The sequence below is a fragment of the Sminthopsis crassicaudata genome, chromosome 5 (genome assembly GCF_048593235.1).
Source record: "Sminthopsis crassicaudata isolate SCR6 chromosome 5, ASM4859323v1, whole genome shotgun sequence".
Classification (NCBI taxonomy): Eukaryota; Metazoa; Chordata; class Mammalia; order Dasyuromorphia; family Dasyuridae; genus Sminthopsis; species Sminthopsis crassicaudata.
Genome location: NC_133621.1, coordinates 29,286,655 through 29,308,148, shown reverse-complemented (window position 1 = coordinate 29,308,148; position 21,494 = coordinate 29,286,655). Strand labels below are relative to the sequence as shown.

Below are 21,494 nucleotides of genomic sequence, written 5' to 3'. Positions count from 1 at the left end.
TTCTACAATCAGTCTGTAATCTGTCCATCAGACCATGCTAACAATGATTTTGTTTTTCTGGTAATTAGCACCTTGGTAACATAAGCTGATTTCTGGGCAAAAAAAAAAAAAAAAAAAAAAAAGGAGGAAAGAAGGGAACAAAAAGAAAGCAGGAACTGCCAAGCCAAACAGCAGGTGTGGGAGAATCTTGAGTTTCAAATATCAGATTTATAAGTGAGCTATGTGCCCTTAGGCTCCGAATGTAGAATGTTTCTATCCAAATATATCATAAATTCAGAGTTTTAAAGCTGGAGAGCACGTTAAAGGTCATTTAATCCAATCCCCTTATTTGATAGATGAGGAAACTGAGATTTAGCATAGGTTTAAAGTTGTAGGTCAGAGTTTTGAAATTAGGTCTTTTAACTCCAAATAGAGCATATGATTTGACTGTTAAGAAAATCTCCCTTCTCCTAGGAGTGTTAATCTCCTCAAGTTTCTGGCTTTACATAATACCCACTGACTCAATGCTAAAGTACCCCTTACTGTCTGACTGTGATTCGATTTATGAGCCTAAGGGACTGGCTCAACACTGTACTATGGAAGGAAGGAATTTCATAAACCTTCTGTTTGTAATAAAGGCTTAAAAAAAATTCTTCCCCCTCTTTGTTAAAGAACTACAGGTCCCAGACAAGTATGACAAATGAAACTATTTTTATCCTACACAATCACACGGTAGAATCCCAAAAATAGCCATTCTGTTTTATTTTCATTATCTGTTTATTTTACCCATAAAAATATTAGTGGTGATAAAATGTGTTTCTTGCTCTTATTTCTCAGGCTAGTTTAATCAAATTGGTTCTTAAGGCAATCACTTTTCATTTTAAATATAGCTTTAAAAAAACAGGTTAATAACAACTGCCTACACTTAACTGTACATTTTATGTGCCATATTATTATATGTCATCCATTAACGGCTTTATAGCCTGTGCAGAAGCAAATCATCATTGATCTTTTTCATATGAATGCTATTAAGACAAATGGTGTAAACTTGGACTGATTAAAACATTACTTAAAATGCTTTATTAAAATTTATTTTTAAGCAATTTTTCCCATTAGGATTTGACAAATCTGAAGAGCACTTCATTTAATTCCACTTATGAGGATGTTTTGCATGCAAAGCAAAAAGCCTGAGGGAACTCAAGTCCCCAGAAAGGAGGTCTTCTTCGACTCCCAGAATCAATTCTTTCTAACTCACCACACAATCTCTGGGACACGTGTTAGGTAGAAAGAGAGAACTTGATTTTATTGCCAAACTTGTGTATATGTGTGTGTGCAAGTATTAGTGTATAAATGTATATGTGCATACACATATACATATATACATATACATATATATATATATATATTTATATATAATGCTATATCCTATTTTATATTTATATGCATGCAATGTATTTGAGGCCCTTCTTTAAAATAAACAAAGATTAGGTTGCAAAACTCTTTCAGAATCCTTAGTTTTCTTTAAAGCCCAGTCTATATAAAGTCATTTCTGAATCCCCCAACTGCTATAGCTTTATCCCTACTCCATATTATCTTTTATTTATTGTGTGTATTTGTGTGTAGGTGTGTGGTGTGTGTGTATACACATGCTGGTATCTCTAGTACAATATCAGGAAAAAAGAAATTGATTAATAATTTCTTGATTGCTTTCTGTACATGTTCTCTCTTTTAACAAATAAAACCTTGAGGAAAGGTACTATTTACCTGTGTCCTTATTTTTACAATATCTAGATCATAACATCTTCAACAGTAAGCATTTCTATAGCACCTACTGTGTAAATTTTATCACAAAGATGAAACTGATGAATTTATAGGTTGAGATGAAAGCAGTAACAAAAGAAAAATGTTTATCTGTTTCATATTTGCTAATTTGCTAATTGATAATAAAGAATTATTAAAATAAAAGCATATGGTAAATTATTTCATTGTTAATTTTCACACCCCAGAATAAAGCTCCATGCAGGCAGACTATTTTGTTTCTATGTTGGCTTTATTATTCTTATTACATCGCATTGTGTCTGGGACACAGTATGCATTTAATTAATATTTGCTGGATGAAATTGCACTGGAGAATATAGGGAAATGTCAAAAATGGGCATTTCAAAAACAACAATAATAAAATAAAAATTTTAGCAGGACAAAACCAAAGTAAAATGTAGGAGACTTCCAGGAAATAAATTCTCCAACAAAAAAGCTTCATTCTAAGACAAGAGGCATTTGTCCCCAAGAGAGCCAGGATAGGATCAGTGATACATTTTTTTTTTTGTAATTTTAAGGAGGTAATAGAAAAACTGTGGACTTGAGCATCCCCCCAAAATCCCCAAAACAAATAACCTCTCTCAATTGTCCACATATTTTGAAATTCTGTCCAATTACATTTGTGGAGGTGTGACGTAGTCAAAGACTCCTCTCTCCCTTCTAAATAAAACATGCCTAAATACTAGGTTATCAAGGCTATAATTTTGGTAAAAAGGAAAAAAAAATTCTGATCTGAGTATTGTTTAATTCAATTATCATTTACTGAGACTACTAAATACAGTTCACTGTCCTAGGACTGGGAGAATGGCAAAGCTGACTTGATGCAAAATCCCTGACCTCAAGGAACTTCCATTGTCCTGGGGTGTGTTGTGAAGCCCAAATGAGACAACATCAAATGCTACATAACTTTCAATTATTGCTTTATTATCCTCCAGTCTTATGTTGACTACCTACATTACCTGAACTTCATACTTACTGCATTCCTACAGAGCTCAAAAAATGTCTGTGGACCCACATAAGGCTATGCAAGTAAATGATTAACAAGGGGAGATGTAAAAATGCACTTTTGTATTTTATTTCATTATTAACATTTTCATAAGGAGAGGTAATCAAACAATAAATCCATCCTTTCTCTGTAGCCTTTGCTAATTTGAGGTATAAATGCTCCCATTGAAAAATTAACCATCAGCCCTTGGGAACTGATCTAGTTGACTGGCATACACCACTTAGCTAAGGATACTTTAAAGCAATACACAATAAATACTGGGAAAAATTCAGAATAAATCAATGTAAACTTTATGAGAAGAAGAATGATTTCCTGACAATAAGCTGGGAGCTGGCATAGTAGAGAAGGAGAACCTGGCCTGGAGTCAGGAAGTCATGAGTTCAAATGTGACCTCAGAGGTTTACTAGCTATGTGACTCTAGGCATGTCACTTAAATTCCCTTTGTCTCAGTTTCCTTATCAGTAAATGGGACTAATAATAGCACTTAACCTCCCAGGGTTGTTATAAGGATAAAACGAATCAATGATTATAATACACAGCATAGCGCCTAAACTATAGTATGCATTATATAAATGTTATCATTATTAATAAGAAAGAAGGGTTAGACCCTTGGGTGAGTTTTGGAGAGAAGCTGAGAAACGCCATTCATTGGGAATTCATAAAAAGAAAAGCCAGCAATAAAAATAGCTTATACCATAGCGTTTCCATCTTAAATATAATCCTATATTCAAGTGACAGGTACTAAATCAGTGAATAAAAATTGCAAGTCAGTTAAATATTAATAATCTATTTGCCATACAAGTCTCTAAATCTGTTTCTTTTCAAATAGACATTAAATTGATTAAATGTTGATCTGAGCAGAGGGGATAACCTTGGCATGCTAATGCCTGGAATGTTCATTCTCTAAGAGGGACAGGGAAGGTGGTGGGATATGTGAAAATGTTGGTAAACAATAAAATATGTAATTTTAGAAGTTTTTGCTTTATTCTCTAATTGTTAAGTAGCCTGATTTGCCCAAATAGATCACAATCCGTAGAGCTTTCTTTACATCTTTCCTTCACATGGGCTTATAATAGCACTATAGAGAGCAGACCCTTCAATAAATTTATGCAGGTTGACTAGCTTCATATAAATAAAATAATTGGTTGACAAATTGTTCTTTAAGACTTGTTTTTTTTTTTTTAACATCATTAGCATTATTTTAAGACAATAACAACAAAAAAAGGAAAAATAGTACAATTACTCAGAGTGCAAACGACACCTGGGTCCACTAATAGAAAAGGCTATGGGATGATCTAAAGTCAGTTCAATTGTTGGACAAGTATGCAAAGAAATTAAATAATTCAATAAATCTATGCTAGTTGATGGACTTTATACAGATAAAATAGCTGGCTGGTAAATTGAGTTACTTTAGGGATAGGCTTGTTCTTTAGAATCATCAGCATAATTTTGAAACAATCAAAAAAAAGAAAAGAAAAGAAAAATGTTAGAGTGATTGGAAGATTGGAAGAAGCCCAGTGGATTACTATCACTTTAATTGTCATAGTAGACATGACATGTCTCTCTAACCTCTGACCTTACAAAATACACTTTTTTGCATATTAAAATCTCTATATTCTTTCACAAAAGCATAAGAACCTACTTCCCTACTCAAGTAATCTTGGGGGTCTCAAAAGATCCTAGGATGTTTCTAAAGGGCACCTAGTCCAACCTGCTTGTTTCACAGTTGAGGGAACTGAGGCAAGAGAGACCAACTGATTTGTGTAAGGTCATATGGAGAAGTAGAAGAACCAGCATTTGTCCCTGGTGGTGAAATGCCAATCCAATGGTTTTTTCCACAGTGCCATGATATTGACTGATCTTTATGACATCAGCTCTCTGAGGATAAGGAGTGTCTTTGGTTTTATCTCTATATTCCCATTGCCTCCCACAGTGAGTACACAGCTGGTGCTTAATAAATACTTGTTCAACTGAACTGCAGGAGGAGATATCATCAAGTCTGGTGATCATTCATACAGACCACACTGCCTCCACTCGAGTCATCATTCTTAACTCCTCCTCCCCAAAACCTACATTTCATCCCAACAGCCAGCTTGGACTTCTGATAGGTGAACCACCAACCCTCTGCTTGACTTCCCAGCTACCAACCCCAAATGATGTCACCTCATACAGAGAGACTGATTAGGCTTTAAGCCCAGGGCTTTTAGATTTTAAGTGCAAACTTGATCTACAATGCTACTTGTCTAATCAATTTAGACTCTTGATTTTGTTTATTGATTGGGTTTTTAAGTCTTAGAAGGTGTTTAGTTTTGTGGGGGATTTTTTTTGGGGGGGATCATTTCCAGCTTTCTACAACTCCTTCTAGAATGAACTTAACATGTTTATACTTTGAAAATATTCTAAGCAAGCAGTAAATGGGGAGATTGCCAAAAACAAATCCCAGGCACCTGTTTTCCTCTGCTAGTGGAAGGAAAAAAAAAAAAAAAAAAGTCTGACTCTAAACAGTTCCCAAGGCTTAGTAAACGGCAGGCAATTTAGGATAATCTTGATGATATACGGTCCTTTAAAAGAGAATTCTGAGAGCTATAAAGCCCATCCAATTCTACCTCTGTGTGCCATTACAGGCCTGGTGCATTATGCTCCCTGCACTCAGACCCTTCACCATGAAGTCCAAGATCAATGGCAATAACCCAGTGCGGTGGGTGATTTTGTCCCTCGGCTGTGTGCTTATTAAAAGTTTTTCAGAAGAGCATGTTCGTCTCTTAAACTAAAAGAAAGTCATCATGTCATGCTCAAGGAACAGTGAGCACAGGGTTTTAATGGCTGGAGGCATAATTTGATTTTTTAAGGGACAAATTCGCTTTCTTCTGTCTGAGTCAAGACCATGCTTTATAAGCTTTCATTCAGGATCAAGGTAGAAAGCAATTGATCTTTTAACAAACACAACAACAAATATGCACATAAAGAAGAAGAGTGGGGGCCAAGGGTTTATGAAATACTGTTTGGTATACACATGGGCTCCCCTGACTTCTCAGATAACCTAAGAGCTGACAATACCCTCGGAAGAACTAGATTTCAAAGGCCATTCCATGGAACAGAGGCTGGCTTTGTGCTCTAAAGCCCAAAGGGCAGAACTATAAAAATGAAGAGATTTTTCTTTTCCAATAGACATGCTTTATTTCATTAAAGAGCAATGGGTAGAGGAGATATGGACCTCTGTAGCTAAGGGAAGAAACTTCAAAAATGAATTATTTTTTTTTTTACTTAATCATTTTATTAAGATATAGAAATAGAATATTATATTAAAAGAGATTGATTTTCATAACCACTATGTGTATAAATTATATTTAAATAATCCATTTCGCTGTTGTATTATATTTTCAGTAAGTGTAGAATGCATCATACATTCATTTAAAGGTATCTCTTTAGACATGACAAAACTACAGAAGACTAAATCTGGTATACTCAGAAACTGCAGATTTCAAGTCTAATGTAAATCATATTAATAAAAACAAAAGCAATATAAAACACTTATAAAAAAGGGCAATGGGAAAAGTTGAAATGAGGCAGGATATTTCAAAAACTTCTTATTAGAGAGATGCTACAAGGGAAGCATGTGCCTATGAGATGGTGACTTCCCTTTCAAGCAAGGGCTTGAACTCAGTGGGGGAGTTGCAATGGGGAGTTTTGTCAGATATGAGTTGGACTTAATGAAGTCTTTTTTTTTTTCTATTTCAGATCTATGATGCTAGAAAATTTATCAGATAATATAAGAATTAAGGTTCAGGTTACAAATGACAAATCAAAGAAGATAAAAATAAAATAAAACATTCATTTTTAGTTAGTTTCACAATATTTTGCTTTATAGCCATTCCATCCTATCATCCTAAAAGTATAGGGTGAGTAACATTTTGTGATGAAGGAATAATTATGGGAATGCTCAGATAATATGATGGGATAAGACTATGTTATTTAGTTAATTTCAGACAACTCAACACATCAAAAGCTTATTAAGCACTTGTGCAGTCAGGTACTATGCTAAGTGTTGGAAATAAAAAGAGAAAAGTAAAAGTCCCTGCCCTCAAGGAGTTCATAATTGATTAGACAACTTGACATTAAAACTCCCATCTAAGGATTCATACAGAGCTATATGGTACAATAAAGTGAACTATAGAGTAAGGATGACCTGAATTCAAATGTGACCTCAGATACTTCCTCTATGACAATGGCCAAGTCACTTAACCCCCTTTTGCCTTAAAGGTTCTTCATCTATTAAATGGGGACACACTAGAGAAGGAAATGGCAGACCATTTCACTATCTTTGCTAAGAAAACTGAATGTACCGAGTCCGTTTGGTCACATAGAGTCAGAAAAGACAAGTGGATGCTAAAATAGAGTACCAGGCCTGGAATTAGAAAGACTCCTTTCCCTGAATTTAAATTTGGCCTCAGACACTTATTAGCTGTGTGATCCTGGACAAGCCAACATTTGGCTTGTTTTTCTCATCTGTAAAAAAGAGCTGGAGAAAGAAATGGTAAACCATTCCAGTCTCTTTGCTAAGAAAGCCCCAAATGAGATCACAAAGAGTTTAACATGACAAAAATTGACTTACCAACAACAAAAAAGAGATTTATATCATAGAGGAAGTGTAGTTATCCAATGACAAGCATGTTGTATTCAAAATCTGAAAACTTAGAGTCATGTCCTGCCTCTGCTGACTTTTATGTAATATTCGGGCTAATCATTTTTTTTTCTTATTTTCTTATTTATCTTATTTTTCTCATCTGTATGCTGAAGAGGTTAGAGTAGATAGCTCCCAATATCTTCTTTACCTTGAAACCTGTGGTCCTATAATCCTAAGGAAACTTGTGTCATATGAACAAAGAACTATCAGATTCTTGCGCCCAGTAATTCTTGGATATGGTCAGGATATGGATAAGGGAAAAAATAGGATAAAATCACAAAGGAACATTTTTTTTTGGTAATCTACTTTATAACTTTTAAAATATATTCATGTATATATTATAGAAAGATAATATTGATTAGTGAAGATAATTCTGGGTATGGAGTTTGAGGACTCAAGACTTGCCTCTGACACTTACTAATCATATGATCTTGAACAAGTGACTTTCTATTCAGAGATGACTTAAAACCTTTCTTGGAGAGAAAAGTTGTTGTATCAGACCAAAGATTTTTTTTTTTTTTTTTTTTTTTTTTTGTATATGAGTATCTGTTTAAATGGGGGGAAAATATAAATTCCTCAAAGAACTTGGTAATCAAGGGACTTCTAAAACAAACTTGCTAACACTGTTTTTGCATATGAAAGGAGATTCCCTTTAACAAATAAGTAAATGAATTTTTAAAAACCTTAGTATGTTCTAAAGATAAAAGATAGTCTATCATTTTCCATTATGTTGTGCTTTTTTATTATATAACATTATATATATATGTATATATATATATATTTATTATATAATTTTATTATATAATTTGTTATGGAAGTATAAGGTGCTCTCCTCAGTTAAATTTATACAAGGACCCTGCCACCATATAAGAAGACATCAAGATCATATATACATTGGATATGATATGTATGTTTAACTTTGTCAATAATAATTATTGTTTTATTTCAAAAATCCTTAGCTTATCTGATGATAGTTCCTTCTCTTACTATATTTTTGAAAAGAAGAAAGGAAAGAAAGAAGGAAGCAAGGAAGGAAGGAGAAAAGGAAGGAAGGAAGGAAGGAAGGAAGGAAGGAAGGAAGGAAGGAAGGAAGGAAGGAAGGAAGGAAGGAAGGAAGGAAGGAAGAGGGGAAAAGGGGAAGGAGAACAAAAGAAGAGAGGAAAGGAGAGGAGAAAGAGAGGGAGGGAAGAAAGGAGGGAGGAAGAGAGGAAAGAAAGAATGGAGGGAGGGAAGAAAAAGGTAATGGAGGAAGGGAAAGGAAAAGAAAAAGAAAAGGAAGAAAAAAGAAAGGAAAACAAAAGGAAATGAAAGGAAAAGGAATACTCATTAATTGTGGCGCTATGGACCTATCCTGTTCTATCTTTGCCACCCTTTCTCCACCTTGCACATAGAATCTCCCTTCTACTCTTCTGATCCTTATCTGGTCACAGTCTATTGTGCTTTCTACTTGCCTTTGAAACCTTGTTTTAAAATCAGCATTTTGATGTCTATAACCACAAATATAAGCTCTTTCACGAGATCTTATGTCCTGTTTTATCCCTTTAAGGCACTTAAATTCAAATACACATCACAGTGAGGTTCCTTAATACCCTTATTCAACTGCAACTCCCTTTATACAAAAAACTACCATGTTCTCCTTGGTATCCTTCAGTGACAATTAAGCAAACTCCCAGATTAAAATTTCTTTATTTAGTTTTTTTTTTTAATTTTTTAAAATTAATTTTTTTAAAATTACACATTGGATATGGTAAACTAATAGTTTAGCCAGCGTTTTTATAGCTCAATGTGCCACATAAAACATAGAGCAAAAGTCAAGGCCACAGAAAATCATACAATCCCAGATTTGGAGTTCACAATGTTTTTTGAGGTCATATAATCAAACCTTCATTTTTCTTAGCTCTATGTTTTGTAAATTTAAATGTAAATAAGGAAAATACATGAACCTGTGGATTTTCATCGGGTCCAGTACATTAGTTGATAAAGTAACACCTCATTAATTGGTACCTGGTCTTCCAGAGATGTAAAAATAGCATGCCTAGTGCCAACCTTCTAGATTAGAATTAAGGTCATCTTTACTAGGTGAAATAGGAGAGGCAATGTTAGGTTAAATAAGTGCTAGACTTTGGAGTGGAATGCATGAATATAAAGGGTGTCAATTATGAAGGGTCATTTGCAAACAGAGCTGTAACTAGCAATTTGGGGACTTGAGAAAGTCACAGGATCAAATCAAAGTCATAATTTGTGATGTGAAAATGATACAGTATTAATAAAACAGGATGATTAAGACAAATTCAGTTAAGCAGGAGGTGAAAGAAAAGCACACAAAGCTCTGTGAAGAGGAGAGCCTTGAATTCAGCCCTATGGATAAAGAGAAAGAAACAAAACTATATTATGAGCAAGAAGGCTGGAGCTCAGCAAAGGAGGAACTCATTTGGGACATGGGTAAGAGAAGCAAGCTTGCCATTCCATAGCAATCTTCCTTCCCTTACTCCTCCATACCATCTAGTTAACTAAGTTCAGTTGTTTCTACATCTTTCTATATCTTTCATAGTTTATATTTAGTTAAATATAGCATGCCTATTAAATGTCAGTGGCCTGGGCCAAAGTTCTCTAGAATAGTTCTGGTTACATCTGACCTAAATTAAGGGGGAAGAAGGAAGGAAGGGAGCAAGGAAGAAAGGAAGAAAGGACAGGGATGGAAGGAAGAAGGACAAGGATGGAGGGAAGGATGGAGGACAGGAAAAGAGGTCAAGGAGGGAGGAAGAGGGGAAGGAGAACAAAAGAAGAGAGGAAAGGAAAGGAGAGAGGGAGGGAGCAAGGGAGGGAAGAAAAAGCTGAGTGCCAAAACATGAGAAACCCATTGAATAGAATTTTGTCTGAGATTATCTACTCTGCTCCCTCTCACAAAAACAAGGAATTAAGCCAGAATTCCAAAATTAAGGAAATTCTTCTGAAGTCTCACTTATCTTGATAGCAAAGTCCAAGTAGTTTTGACTGGTAAAGGACCCAGATAATTGATTCGTGTCCCCTTACCTTTTTATTTGTTTTTTTTTCTTTCATAAGTAAACCAAATATAAAATAGGCTCATTCACAAAGCATTCTGAAATCATTGGCAAAAGTATCATCAGCAGTCCTTGGAGTTGAATAGAATAGGCAGAATGCCTGGGGAGGAAGGCCTGGTGCCTTTCTGTTTAAGTCAAATTTTCAGGTAACTTAGAAGAGTTTGTCTTTCTCAGCTGCAAAAATGGAGTTTCTCACTAATTTTGTTGCCAGCAGTAGGAATAGGCTCCCATCTTTCTTCCCACACCTCATATCGTGGTTTCCAAGTCTGCTTAATGCATTCAATGTTTCACAAAGAACTGGGCTCTCTTTCCAAGGGAAAGCCATGAAAATGAGTGGTAATGAACCAATACACATATTGTAACTCTGACCTGGGGGAGCATTGCTTTCCATTTAAATTCATCACCCGTTGTGGTTCTGGCAAGTATGTGTTCCCACTGAGTTCCTTCCTCAATTGGTACACCAAACCATAATCCCATTAGAGTTCTCCAATAAAGAGATACCACAAAAAGAGCCAATGCATTTTATGTCACTAATTACAGTCTGTGTGATAATTGCATGAAGCAGTAAATAGGGTGCTAGAAAATGAATTCAAACACAGCCTTAGACACTCCTAGGTGTGTGATCTTGGATAAATCATTTTATCTCTGCCTGCCTCTACCAACCTTCTAGGGTTATTGTAAGAAGCAAATGTGAAAATACTTGTAAAGAGCTTAACACAGTGCACGGCTTATAATAGGAGCTTTATAAATGCTTGTTTCTTTCCTTCTTTCTTCTCTATCTTTTATACAATAGCAAAAAAAAAAAAAAAAAATCTTCCTAAGAACATAGTACAGACCATTTCAAAACTCTGTTCAATAATCATCAGTGACTCCCTAGAACAAAATACATTACAAACCCTTAAACATCTGTTACAGTCTACCTTCCAAAACTCATTTCATATTAATGACCTTCCTGTCCTCTATATTCTAGTTTTGTTTCTGACTTGTCAACCAATCTCCCACCTCCATGCCTTTGAACAGATTGTCTCAATATGTTTGAAATACAACTTATTTTACTTTTTAAAATCTTCACTTCCACTTCAAAGATGAAGTTTTTAACCTTCCCTCCTTCCCCAATCATGAATCCTTTCTTGATTCTTCCTGATTAATATTCTCATCTGCCTCTTGTTAGCATTTATTTAACTGAATAAATGTTATTTCCCTATGTGGAAATAGGAAAAAGGAAAGAAATATTTGGATTGTGTCTTCCTATTATTACCTGTGCCTAACAAGGAGCTTGTTCAGTTGAATTAAAAGTTATATCACTTCAAAAATACATTTAGCAAGGTCTACAATAATAATAGTATGAACTTCTACAAATATGACTTGATTTGATTGTAAACATTTTAGGCTAAAATCCAAATGAATGAATGTAAATCTGTATCTAGGCGCTTGTGTGTTGCTGGGCAAGTTACTTAAACTCTGTCTGCCTCTACCTCCAGAATGGTTACATGGATGACATGAGATAATATTTATTAAATAGTTGGGTGATCTCAGAAATATAAATTCAACTCTTTGGGCCTCAGTTTATTCATAGTAAAATGTGGTTCTTGGGGCAGCTAGGTGGTGCAGGGGATAGAGCACCAGCCCTGAAGTCAGGAGACCCTGAGTTCAAATCTGGCTTCAGACACTTAACACTTCCTGGCTGTGTGACCCTGGGCAAGTCACTTAACCTCAATTGCCTCAAAAAAAAAAAAATAAAATAAAATGTGGTGCTTAAACTAAAACATTTCTAAGGTGTCTTCTAGTTCTTGGTGCTATGAACTTCTCATTAGTTGAACAATAAATTATAGCATTCTGAGGTAGCAAGGGACTTGCCCAAAGTCATGTAGAAAATAAACTAGGATTTATATTTGAATCTACCTATTTCTAGTCCCATGCACTTTTTATCATATCAGTCAAGATTTAAGAAAAATAAAGAAATGGTTCTAGTCGATCATTCCAGTGAGAAGTGATTTGGCAAATAAACAGAGAAATTTACTCTCTTGTATGTCCTTTGGTAAGTCATTTAACATAGACTTCAGTTTCCTCAACTATTAAATGAGAATGATATTATTATCTCAGTGTGAAATATGAGCATCAGATGATAAAGAATGTAATAATGGAAAACTGAAACAAAATATAACCAATGTCACTGCCTTTTGAACTTTCTAAAGACTTCTGAGGAATCATATAGAAAGATAATTAGCAAAAACTGCTAAGTTATGGGATTTTGCCAAGAGGGAGTACCGAGGCCATCTCGACTTTTGATGCACAAAAAGTTTTCTGCCACGTTGCAGAAACACTCTTGTTGAGCAAGGAGCAATGATTTAGTGATCATGGGAATGGGTGTAAGCCAAGGATCACAGCTAGTTCCTCATGAGCAGGGATGCCTTGACTCTCACTTGTGAGTGAGTTGCTAAATTGCTGGAACAGCTCTCCTCCCATTGGCAGATACCATGCATATGCAAAGCCCATGAGCTGCTGCTCTGAATGGTGATTGGGGATTGCCTACTGTTCACAGGCTGATCACGCTTGCAAAAATGTATATCAACAAGGCTGTACAGCATAATAAACTGGAGTTCTTTTCACACTCTGTGAATGTCCCACCTCATTCATCTCACCTCTGAGATCAAAGGTCTCATATGCTATGAGCTCTAAAAAAACAACCATAAAAAAGAACAAAAACAAAAATATTCTAATAATCTATTTTCTAATGTCTTCTAATAATCAATTCTTCCAAGAGTCTATGATAAAGAAAAATATTTTTTTAATATTTCTAGTAAAATAGATTTGGTGAAGGGACTCATTTTGTTATGATGAAAATAATGTTAGAGATTATATTTTTATTATATATATCATATATATTATATTATAATTATATAATTATATGAAAATAATATTAGAGATAGTAGAATTGATATAATGGATAAAACTCAGGAACAATTGAGATCACATCCAGGATCTGACACTTTTTAACTCTTTGACCATAGATATTTGAAAGAAGCATCTCAAAACTACAAGAAATTGTTTGAGATTACTTACTCCCTATAATTTATAGGATGTGGCCTGAATGACTGGAAGGACTTCTGGGGACCTATAAAATAATATATCCTTTTTATATCAGCAGTTTAAAAGTTTTAAAAAATTATTGAAGGGAAAAGAAATAAGCATTTGTATAGTACCTATTTTATGAGAGACACTATGGTAAGTACTTAATTAATATTATCTCTTTTGACCTTCAAAACAAATTTGAAAGGTAGATACTGCTATTGTCCCCTTTCATTGAACAAATTGAGGCAAATCGAGGTTAAATGACTCAGAGGCACAGACCTATTAAGTATTTGAGGTTGGATTGCAAATCAGATCCAGTGCTATATGTATTATGCCACTTAGCTGCCTTATATGACCATAGTTAGAGATCTGGAAGAAACATCAGTGTCATCTAGTCCAATTTCATTCTACAGATAAGAAAACTGAGACCCAAATAGTAAATGTCAGCAGTGTCATTTAAACTTTAGGGTTTTGACTCCAGAATTAGTATTCTTCCCCCTAGATCACCATCATTGCAAAAAAAAAAAAAAATAGAGTGAGAGAAGAGATACAAGCAGACAAAGATAAATTCTAGCTGTGTAGATCAAGAAGCTGATTATTAAATACCTATCAATGCCTATCTAGTCTAAATACAAATGAACAAGATCTTGGATTGGGTCAGAGTAGTTCCTTCAGTACATGGGTAGGAAGGGAAGGCTCTTTACTACCAAGTCAAAAGCACCGGTTTCTTTAATGATACTTGGGAAGTTCCTGTAGCTAATATCCATTATATGCTTCTACTGAGAAACACACTAGTTATTTGGTCACTTACCAACCTGAGAGTGTTCTTCATTCTGATTTTCTAATTAGGATCATCACTTTCTGCAAGGTAATCAGCTCCCAGGGAATTTCAGCTGCAGAAATGCTAGAAGATTGATCATCTGGCACAAATCTTTGATTGCTTGATCTGGTCCAACTTCTTCATCTTACAGAAGCTCCAGATATCAAATAATTTATCCAAAGTCAGACACTTACTAAGTGGTAAAAATGAAAGTTACAAACAGGGCTTCTGGCCCCAAATCCAATATACTACCTACCAGTAGGAAATTTTTGTGTTTAGTCTTAGGGACCAATTTCATCTATTTTTGAAAACTGTTTAGTGCAGCACAGAGAGGTTCATGCCAGTGTATTAAGCAGTGGGTGATAAATTCAATGTTTTGAAAACCCTTGAGATAAGGGAAAGTCTACAACTGCCTATAGTCTTATGTGACTACCTAAGCTTCTACAGTGATAAAAATGATAAAGGCAAAAAAAAAAAGGTAGAGATATTAAGAAAATTTCAAAACCATAATTTTATGAATATTCACTAGGGGCCTACTAAAGGAGGCAGCTAGGTGGCTCAGTGGAGAGAACTCCAAGATTGGAGGTAAGAAGAACACAATTCACATCTTGCTTTGGACCCTTATAAAATGAACAAACCTGGGTAAATAGCTTAACTTATCTGTGCCTGTTAATTGCATTTATCAAATAAGGATAGTAAAAAGCTCCTTTGTCTTAGGGTTATTTTTCGTATAAAATGGGATAATATGGGTAAAGCACTTTGAGAACCTTAAAGCACTATATATAAATGCTTGCTGTTGTTATTATTACTACTACTATTTTTATTTTATTATAATCCTTACCCAATATTCAATAAGTTGATTTACTAATGTAAGATGAACCATACCAAAATTGATCTTCATAGGATAAATGAGAAAAGAAAGCAAAAAATATGAGAAATAGGGGTTGAACCTTGTACATAAAGGGGTCTTAATTAATCATGATTTAATTGAACTTCTATGACATGGAATAAAGGCTCAGTCTCCCATCACCATGAACATAGAGCAGTATGGCTTTTCAAAGGCAACAAAAAATAATCTTTGATGGAACATTTGGCCATTTTCCCCAACAGACTTCCTAATGAACATAACAAATGAAAGACCCTGAAACATAGATAGAAGGCTAGGAAGTATTAAATACAACCATTTCATTTTACACAGGAAGCCAATCAAGTGTGGAGATTGTGAGTTACCCAGAAATATGCCAATGGTAAGTAACAGCAGAACAAAGAGTCAAACCCAAATCTTCTATAAAGGGCTCTATCCAGGACCCACAGTGTATCTCAACAGTTGAAATTTATATATCAACATCAATTGAAAAATATAAAGAGTTGGAGAAATTCTATTTTTAAAAGTTGACATTATCTTCCAAACTAATCGATGTATGTAACTTCAATTCCCACAAAGATATAGGATAGGATGGTGAAAGTCATGTTGGAAGATAGCTTTCAAGATTAAGAAATGGAAAGGGTCAAAGGCCTATAGAATATCTAGAAATCTTGCCAACGTTGCAGATCATTTCAATCTCTTACTTTCTTCAAGGTCATGAGTTGTAAGGCTAAAATAGTGAGTAAAAATCAGCAAAGTAATGGAATCAAACATATAACAGATAATATCATAGTGACAAAGAGTTTGTATTGACTGAGCTCATTAGGACATTATGTTATGCTATTGATACATTTCACATCAGCATGCTGGGATCAGCACATCAATTTAGTACTCATATTAAGTAATGAAATTTACAATGATAGAAGATATTTTAAGAGGGAAATTTCTTGGGAGGATTTTATTCTACAAATATGACTCAGATAATCCAAAGAATGATACAATCAATACTTTGCAGGATCCTTTGCGGAAAGGACAAACCACTCAAAAATCAATAACAGTATATTTATTGTATTTCCCTACTTTATAAAATTTATACCCTTGGTGTACCTCCTGCCTCTTATTTTGAGAACATCATGTAACATTTTTTTTTTCCTTCCCTCAAAATTTCCCCTAGGCTAAGTGCCAGCCTTAACAATTGTATCTCTCTGAGGACTCACTAAGAGCAATGAAAGATGTATGAACAGCATTTAGGTAAACTCTGCTCATTGGAAAAAAATGGAAGAATGGTCAGTACTATTCATACTGCTTCAGCTTTTCTACCTCAGCTTTCAGAGATCTAGTGCTGGCAGTAGGGGATTAACTAGATGGGATAATTTATAGGCTCTACAAGGTATTAAATTGAGAACACATGGTGCATTGCAATATCAAAATATCCCCCTATACTACTACTACTACTACTACTACTACTACTACTACTACTACTACTACAATTCTACTACTACTACTATAATTCTACTACTACTACTACTACTACTACTACTACTACTACTACTACTACTACTACTACTACTACTATTACTACTACTACTACTACTACTACTATACTACTAGTACTACTACTACACACACACTTTTCTTTCTTTGGGAGGCAATAGGAAATAAATTATTTTTAAGGTTCAGATCTGTAATTTCATTAGAGAAGTACAACCATAAAGATCTGCAACCCAACGGTTTCAGGGGCACAGAAAAGTTAAGTGACTTGTCCAAATGTGGCAAAGGGAGAAATTGATCTTAGGCCCAAACTGGCCCTCTCTCCACTAATCAGTCTACCTTCCAACCTCCATTTTATAGATGGGAAGATGAAGATTCGAAATATCAACTGGAGGCCTCTATGTGTGACCAGCAAGTGAATCTGGGATGCCCAAATTCTATTCTACTGAATACAAATCTGTAGCACCCCAAACTCTACCTAGATGAGGGCCTGTACTTAAAAAACCCTTTTCTGCTTGAGCTTTTTAAGCGAATTCTCAAAACTTTATCATTGTATCTCATGATGACCCTCCAGGTTCCTATGAGAGGTGGTTGGAGGTTATTCATAGACTTATTCTATCATCTAGTCAATAGTCATCACTCAGGAGTTCCCAGAATGCCTATATTTTTTTTTTTTTTTTTTTTTTTTTTTTTTTTTTTTTTCTTGGTATCATCCAAGTGAGAGAATATGCAACTCACCATGAAATTATGTGAGGTACTACTTGTTGCTGAGTTACATTTATTAACAACCACTTTAAATTAATAATTTTAATTAGGTGACAATATAAAAATGTCCAAATATAATCATATACTTAATGCATAAATATTTGGTAATGAATTAATTTATTTTAATTACCCTACTATTAATTACTAAACACTACAGCACAGGACTCATAGACTAATATTTCTCTTACTATTTCTGTTATGTATTTCCTTTCTCTCTATTTATGATAATGATGATGATAGATGGCATCTACATTAAGTTCTGCAGGTTTATAAAAGGTTTGAATACATTTTGATAAAGATATTATTCCCATTTTACAGACAAGAAAGCAAAGAATCAAAAAGATGCTTAGCATCTTAGTTCTGGTAGTAAAAGAAATTCAGAGGCCTTCTAGTTCAACTCCTTCATTCTACATATGAGGAGACCAAAGTCCAGAGCTTAATTGATTTGTTCAAGATCACACAATGAGGAAGGAATGAACCTTGAAGAGGGATTCAAAGCTGAGAATTCCTGATTCTATTCATTATATCATTCTCTTACCTTCAAGACTCAGCTTATATCCCACCTCTTGAAGGAAAAATTTGAGAAACTTGTCAGCCATGGCAAATATTCAACTTTTATGGCAGCAACCAGAATTGGCTTCCCTTAAAGGGCGTTAAGTCAAGAATCTTAATAATTATTTAGACATTGCCTTGCGTGGTTAATAACTGTTTTCTTCAATTTGTCTTTCATTCTCAATGAAATTGTAAGAAAGTACTTCAGTAAGAAAAAAAAAATCAAAAATAAAAATACTGGATTTGGATTTAGAAGAGCTGGATTCAAATTCCAGCTCCCACTGTCCCTGACCCTCAGGCAATCTAAGATCTATGGAAGACCTTAGCTTTAAAACAAAACAAAACAAAACAAAACAAAACAAAACAAAAACAAAAACAAAAACAAAAAAACCCAAGATCTCCCACTGCATCCAGGGTCATCTCCAGTCATCTTGATCTACATCTTGGCACTGGATCCAGATGGCTTTAGAAGGGAAAATGAGGCAGGTGACCTTGCATAACTCTTTCTTGCTCAAAATCCCATTCACTTGTAGGTCATGGGATCCCCTCCATGATGTCATGTCCTCTTCAAGAATAAGGACTAATAACAACAATAAGATGAACAAAGCTGCATGAATAACTTTTAATATTCCTTCTAGATCTAATTCTGTTATTGTACAAAGGGATTGAGGGATCCCTGTAAATTGTAACTTCTTATGTGTTCTCATATACTCCTATTTCCTCTTCCTCAATAGTGAACTACGCTAGAGTTACCATGGTACCTAGGATGTAATAGGCACTTTATAACGATCTGGAACTCATACATTTCCAAGAGATTATCATATAGATATCTCAAACTCAACACGTCCCAAACTGAATTTGTTATCTTTCCTCAAAGATCCCCCCCCTCCTTCCAACTTTACTATTGCTGTAGAGGACATCTCCATCCTCAGGATTCCAAACTTGGCTGTCATTCCCAACTCTTCCTTTTATCTCACTCTCTTTATCCACTCTATTGCCATGGTTTGTGGATACTACCTTTGTAACGTTTATAAATGTCCTTCTCTCCTTGAATACTGCCACCTCCCAGATGTAAACTTCCATCAGCTCTCATGTGGGCTATTGCAATAATCTATTCATTGGTCATTATTTTCCAGTCTACACCCAAATCAGCTCTTAAAGTGAGCTTCCTAAAATCCTCCACACTCAATAAACTCTGATGATTCCCTGGCATTTTCAGGATCAAATATAAACTCCTATATTTATCATTTAAACCCCAGATCCACATACAGTCTACCTTAAAACATTGCCCTGTTTCCTGCTCCCTTCCCCACATGTTTTGTGATACAACAACACTGGGCTCTGTCATTGTATCAAACAAGACACTCCATCTTTCAATTCTAGGCATTTCCACTGGCCTGCAATTCTATCTTCTTGTTTATATTTTCTCTGAGGAAAATAATAGCCCCTACCTCTCAAAGTCATTACTAGAATAAAAGAAGAATACACTTGGAAGGTACTTTACAAAGGTACAGGTGTTATAGAAATGTGAAAAGGAATAATAAAAATAAACAAATAGATCAATTAATAAATGAATAAACTGCTAGATGTCTCAGATATGTGAAACACTTTTCATTCATTTTCTCAATTTAGCCTCGCAAACACTTCTAATGAATTCTACAGGTCGATGGTATGTCTATAGATTAAGAAAGGAATTGTCAGAGATTAAATTATTTGCCTAGGATTACATAGTTAGGAAGGCACCAGAAGAAAGGAAAGACATCAACCGTGAGGACAAAGTAAGATATCTACTAAGGAACATATTTAGAAAGCAAAAGGAGGTCCTCTCACTTGAGATCTCTGAGATCACATGGCCTCAGACACTATCATTTAACTTGACATAGCACCTCGGTTCAGTTACATATGTGCTAGAAATATCTGCTCCTTGCTTTGGCATTATGATTAGGCCCTCGAGGACATAATCTTGCTTCTTTCTTTTGATGGATAAAGATTGAATTGAAGAAAAGGAAATAACAACAACAACAAAAAAAAAAAAAAAAAAAAAAAAAAAAAAAAAACAAAGCTGGAGACCATAAAAAACAGCTGCAGTGCCCAGATAAGCTTTATTTGCTCCAACAACACGCAGTGCCTACCTTGACACCTTTCACTATGCTGGTGCTGACGTGCCCTGGCACTGATTTGCTCAAGCTTGAATAGAGCATCTTGATTTCTCAAATAGGTTGAAAAATGAATAAGGATCATTTTTCAGTCTAGGTTCCAGTTTTTAAATTCAATTTCTATTCTCCTCACACATGGACTTTCTCCCCCACACACACACACTGCTGAAATTAGTACAGAAATCTAGGCTAAATCAGAAGCCAAATCAGAAATCAGATCAAAATCAATCAGAAAAGTAACCAAGATTATAGAATAATTGTTTTGGTTACTGTTGGCATGGACCATGAGAAATTAAAGATAAAAAAGGAGTAAGTAATCATAGCTCGGCAGGAAAATAGTAACTATCTTATTATGATAATTTTTAATTTGTTTGAGGCATGGGAGAAAAAAAAATTACTATCCAGAGGAAAACGTACAATTTAAATGGAATTCACTGGTATATTTTACTACTACTGCTGTTGATGCTAATGTTACTGCTGCTACTGCTAATCCAAAATCTAGATAAAAGCAATAAAAATACACTGACCTCCTCCTTTAAATTATTTTATTCCAATATTCTTGACTGTATCAATTTTACTTCAAGCATATCCTTATATAACAACTAGGCCCTGGGCATTGTACAGAAGTTGTCAAGAGAAAGCATTATGAAAAATGTAGCCAAATCTGGGCTTTGTCTCCTTTGACAAGGAGCTGATTCTGGCCTGAGAGTCTGCTGTGTCCAGTTAGCATTAGAAGGGACTATTCCACAGAGACTCTTGTATCGTGATAGTGGATGAAGAAATACCAGGTATTATTACAACTTGGACCTTTCCTCTTCTCCAGAATATAAAAGCCACTTAACCAATGCCATGTGAATCAAGGATTGAGCTACTTACTGCATTAAAATTTGGGAACAGATTGACTGCTGCTGCAGTGTCCAGAGGAAAAGGAAGAAACGGTTTAATATCCAGCGAGGGCTGCAAAGGTGGGGCAGGTGGACGCACCAGGGCTGGGAGAGCAGGGCTCTGGCATGTGCCACCTAGGGATAAGAAGAGAAAAGAAAAGAGTTAGCGAGATCCTTTGCCTTTGAATGAACCACCTTGATGAAACACGAAGTTCCCCAGAAAGAATTAGAAACAATTACAGCCTTTTGTTTTGTTTTGTTTTCTGGAAATCAAGAATCCATAAGTCAATTGGGAAATCTGTTGCTATCAACTGGCAGTGAACTTTTTCTTGCTCAGAAG

At 35.0% G+C, this 21,494-nt stretch overlaps 1 protein-coding gene across 3 annotated transcripts in view; it reads right to left on the bottom strand.

Moving 5' to 3' along the window:
* The window catches only part of ZNF385D (zinc finger protein 385D), a 374,854-nt gene that overhangs the window by 265,086 nt on the left and 88,274 nt on the right, over nt 1–21,494 (bottom strand). For all 3 annotated transcript variants that reach the window (XM_074269009.1, XM_074269010.1, XM_074269008.1), the window contains exon 2: nt 21,147–21,289. In XM_074269009.1, coding sequence (XP_074125110.1) covers nt 21,147–21,289 — 143 coding nt within the window. The remainder of the gene's footprint in view (nt 1–21,146; nt 21,290–21,494) is intronic.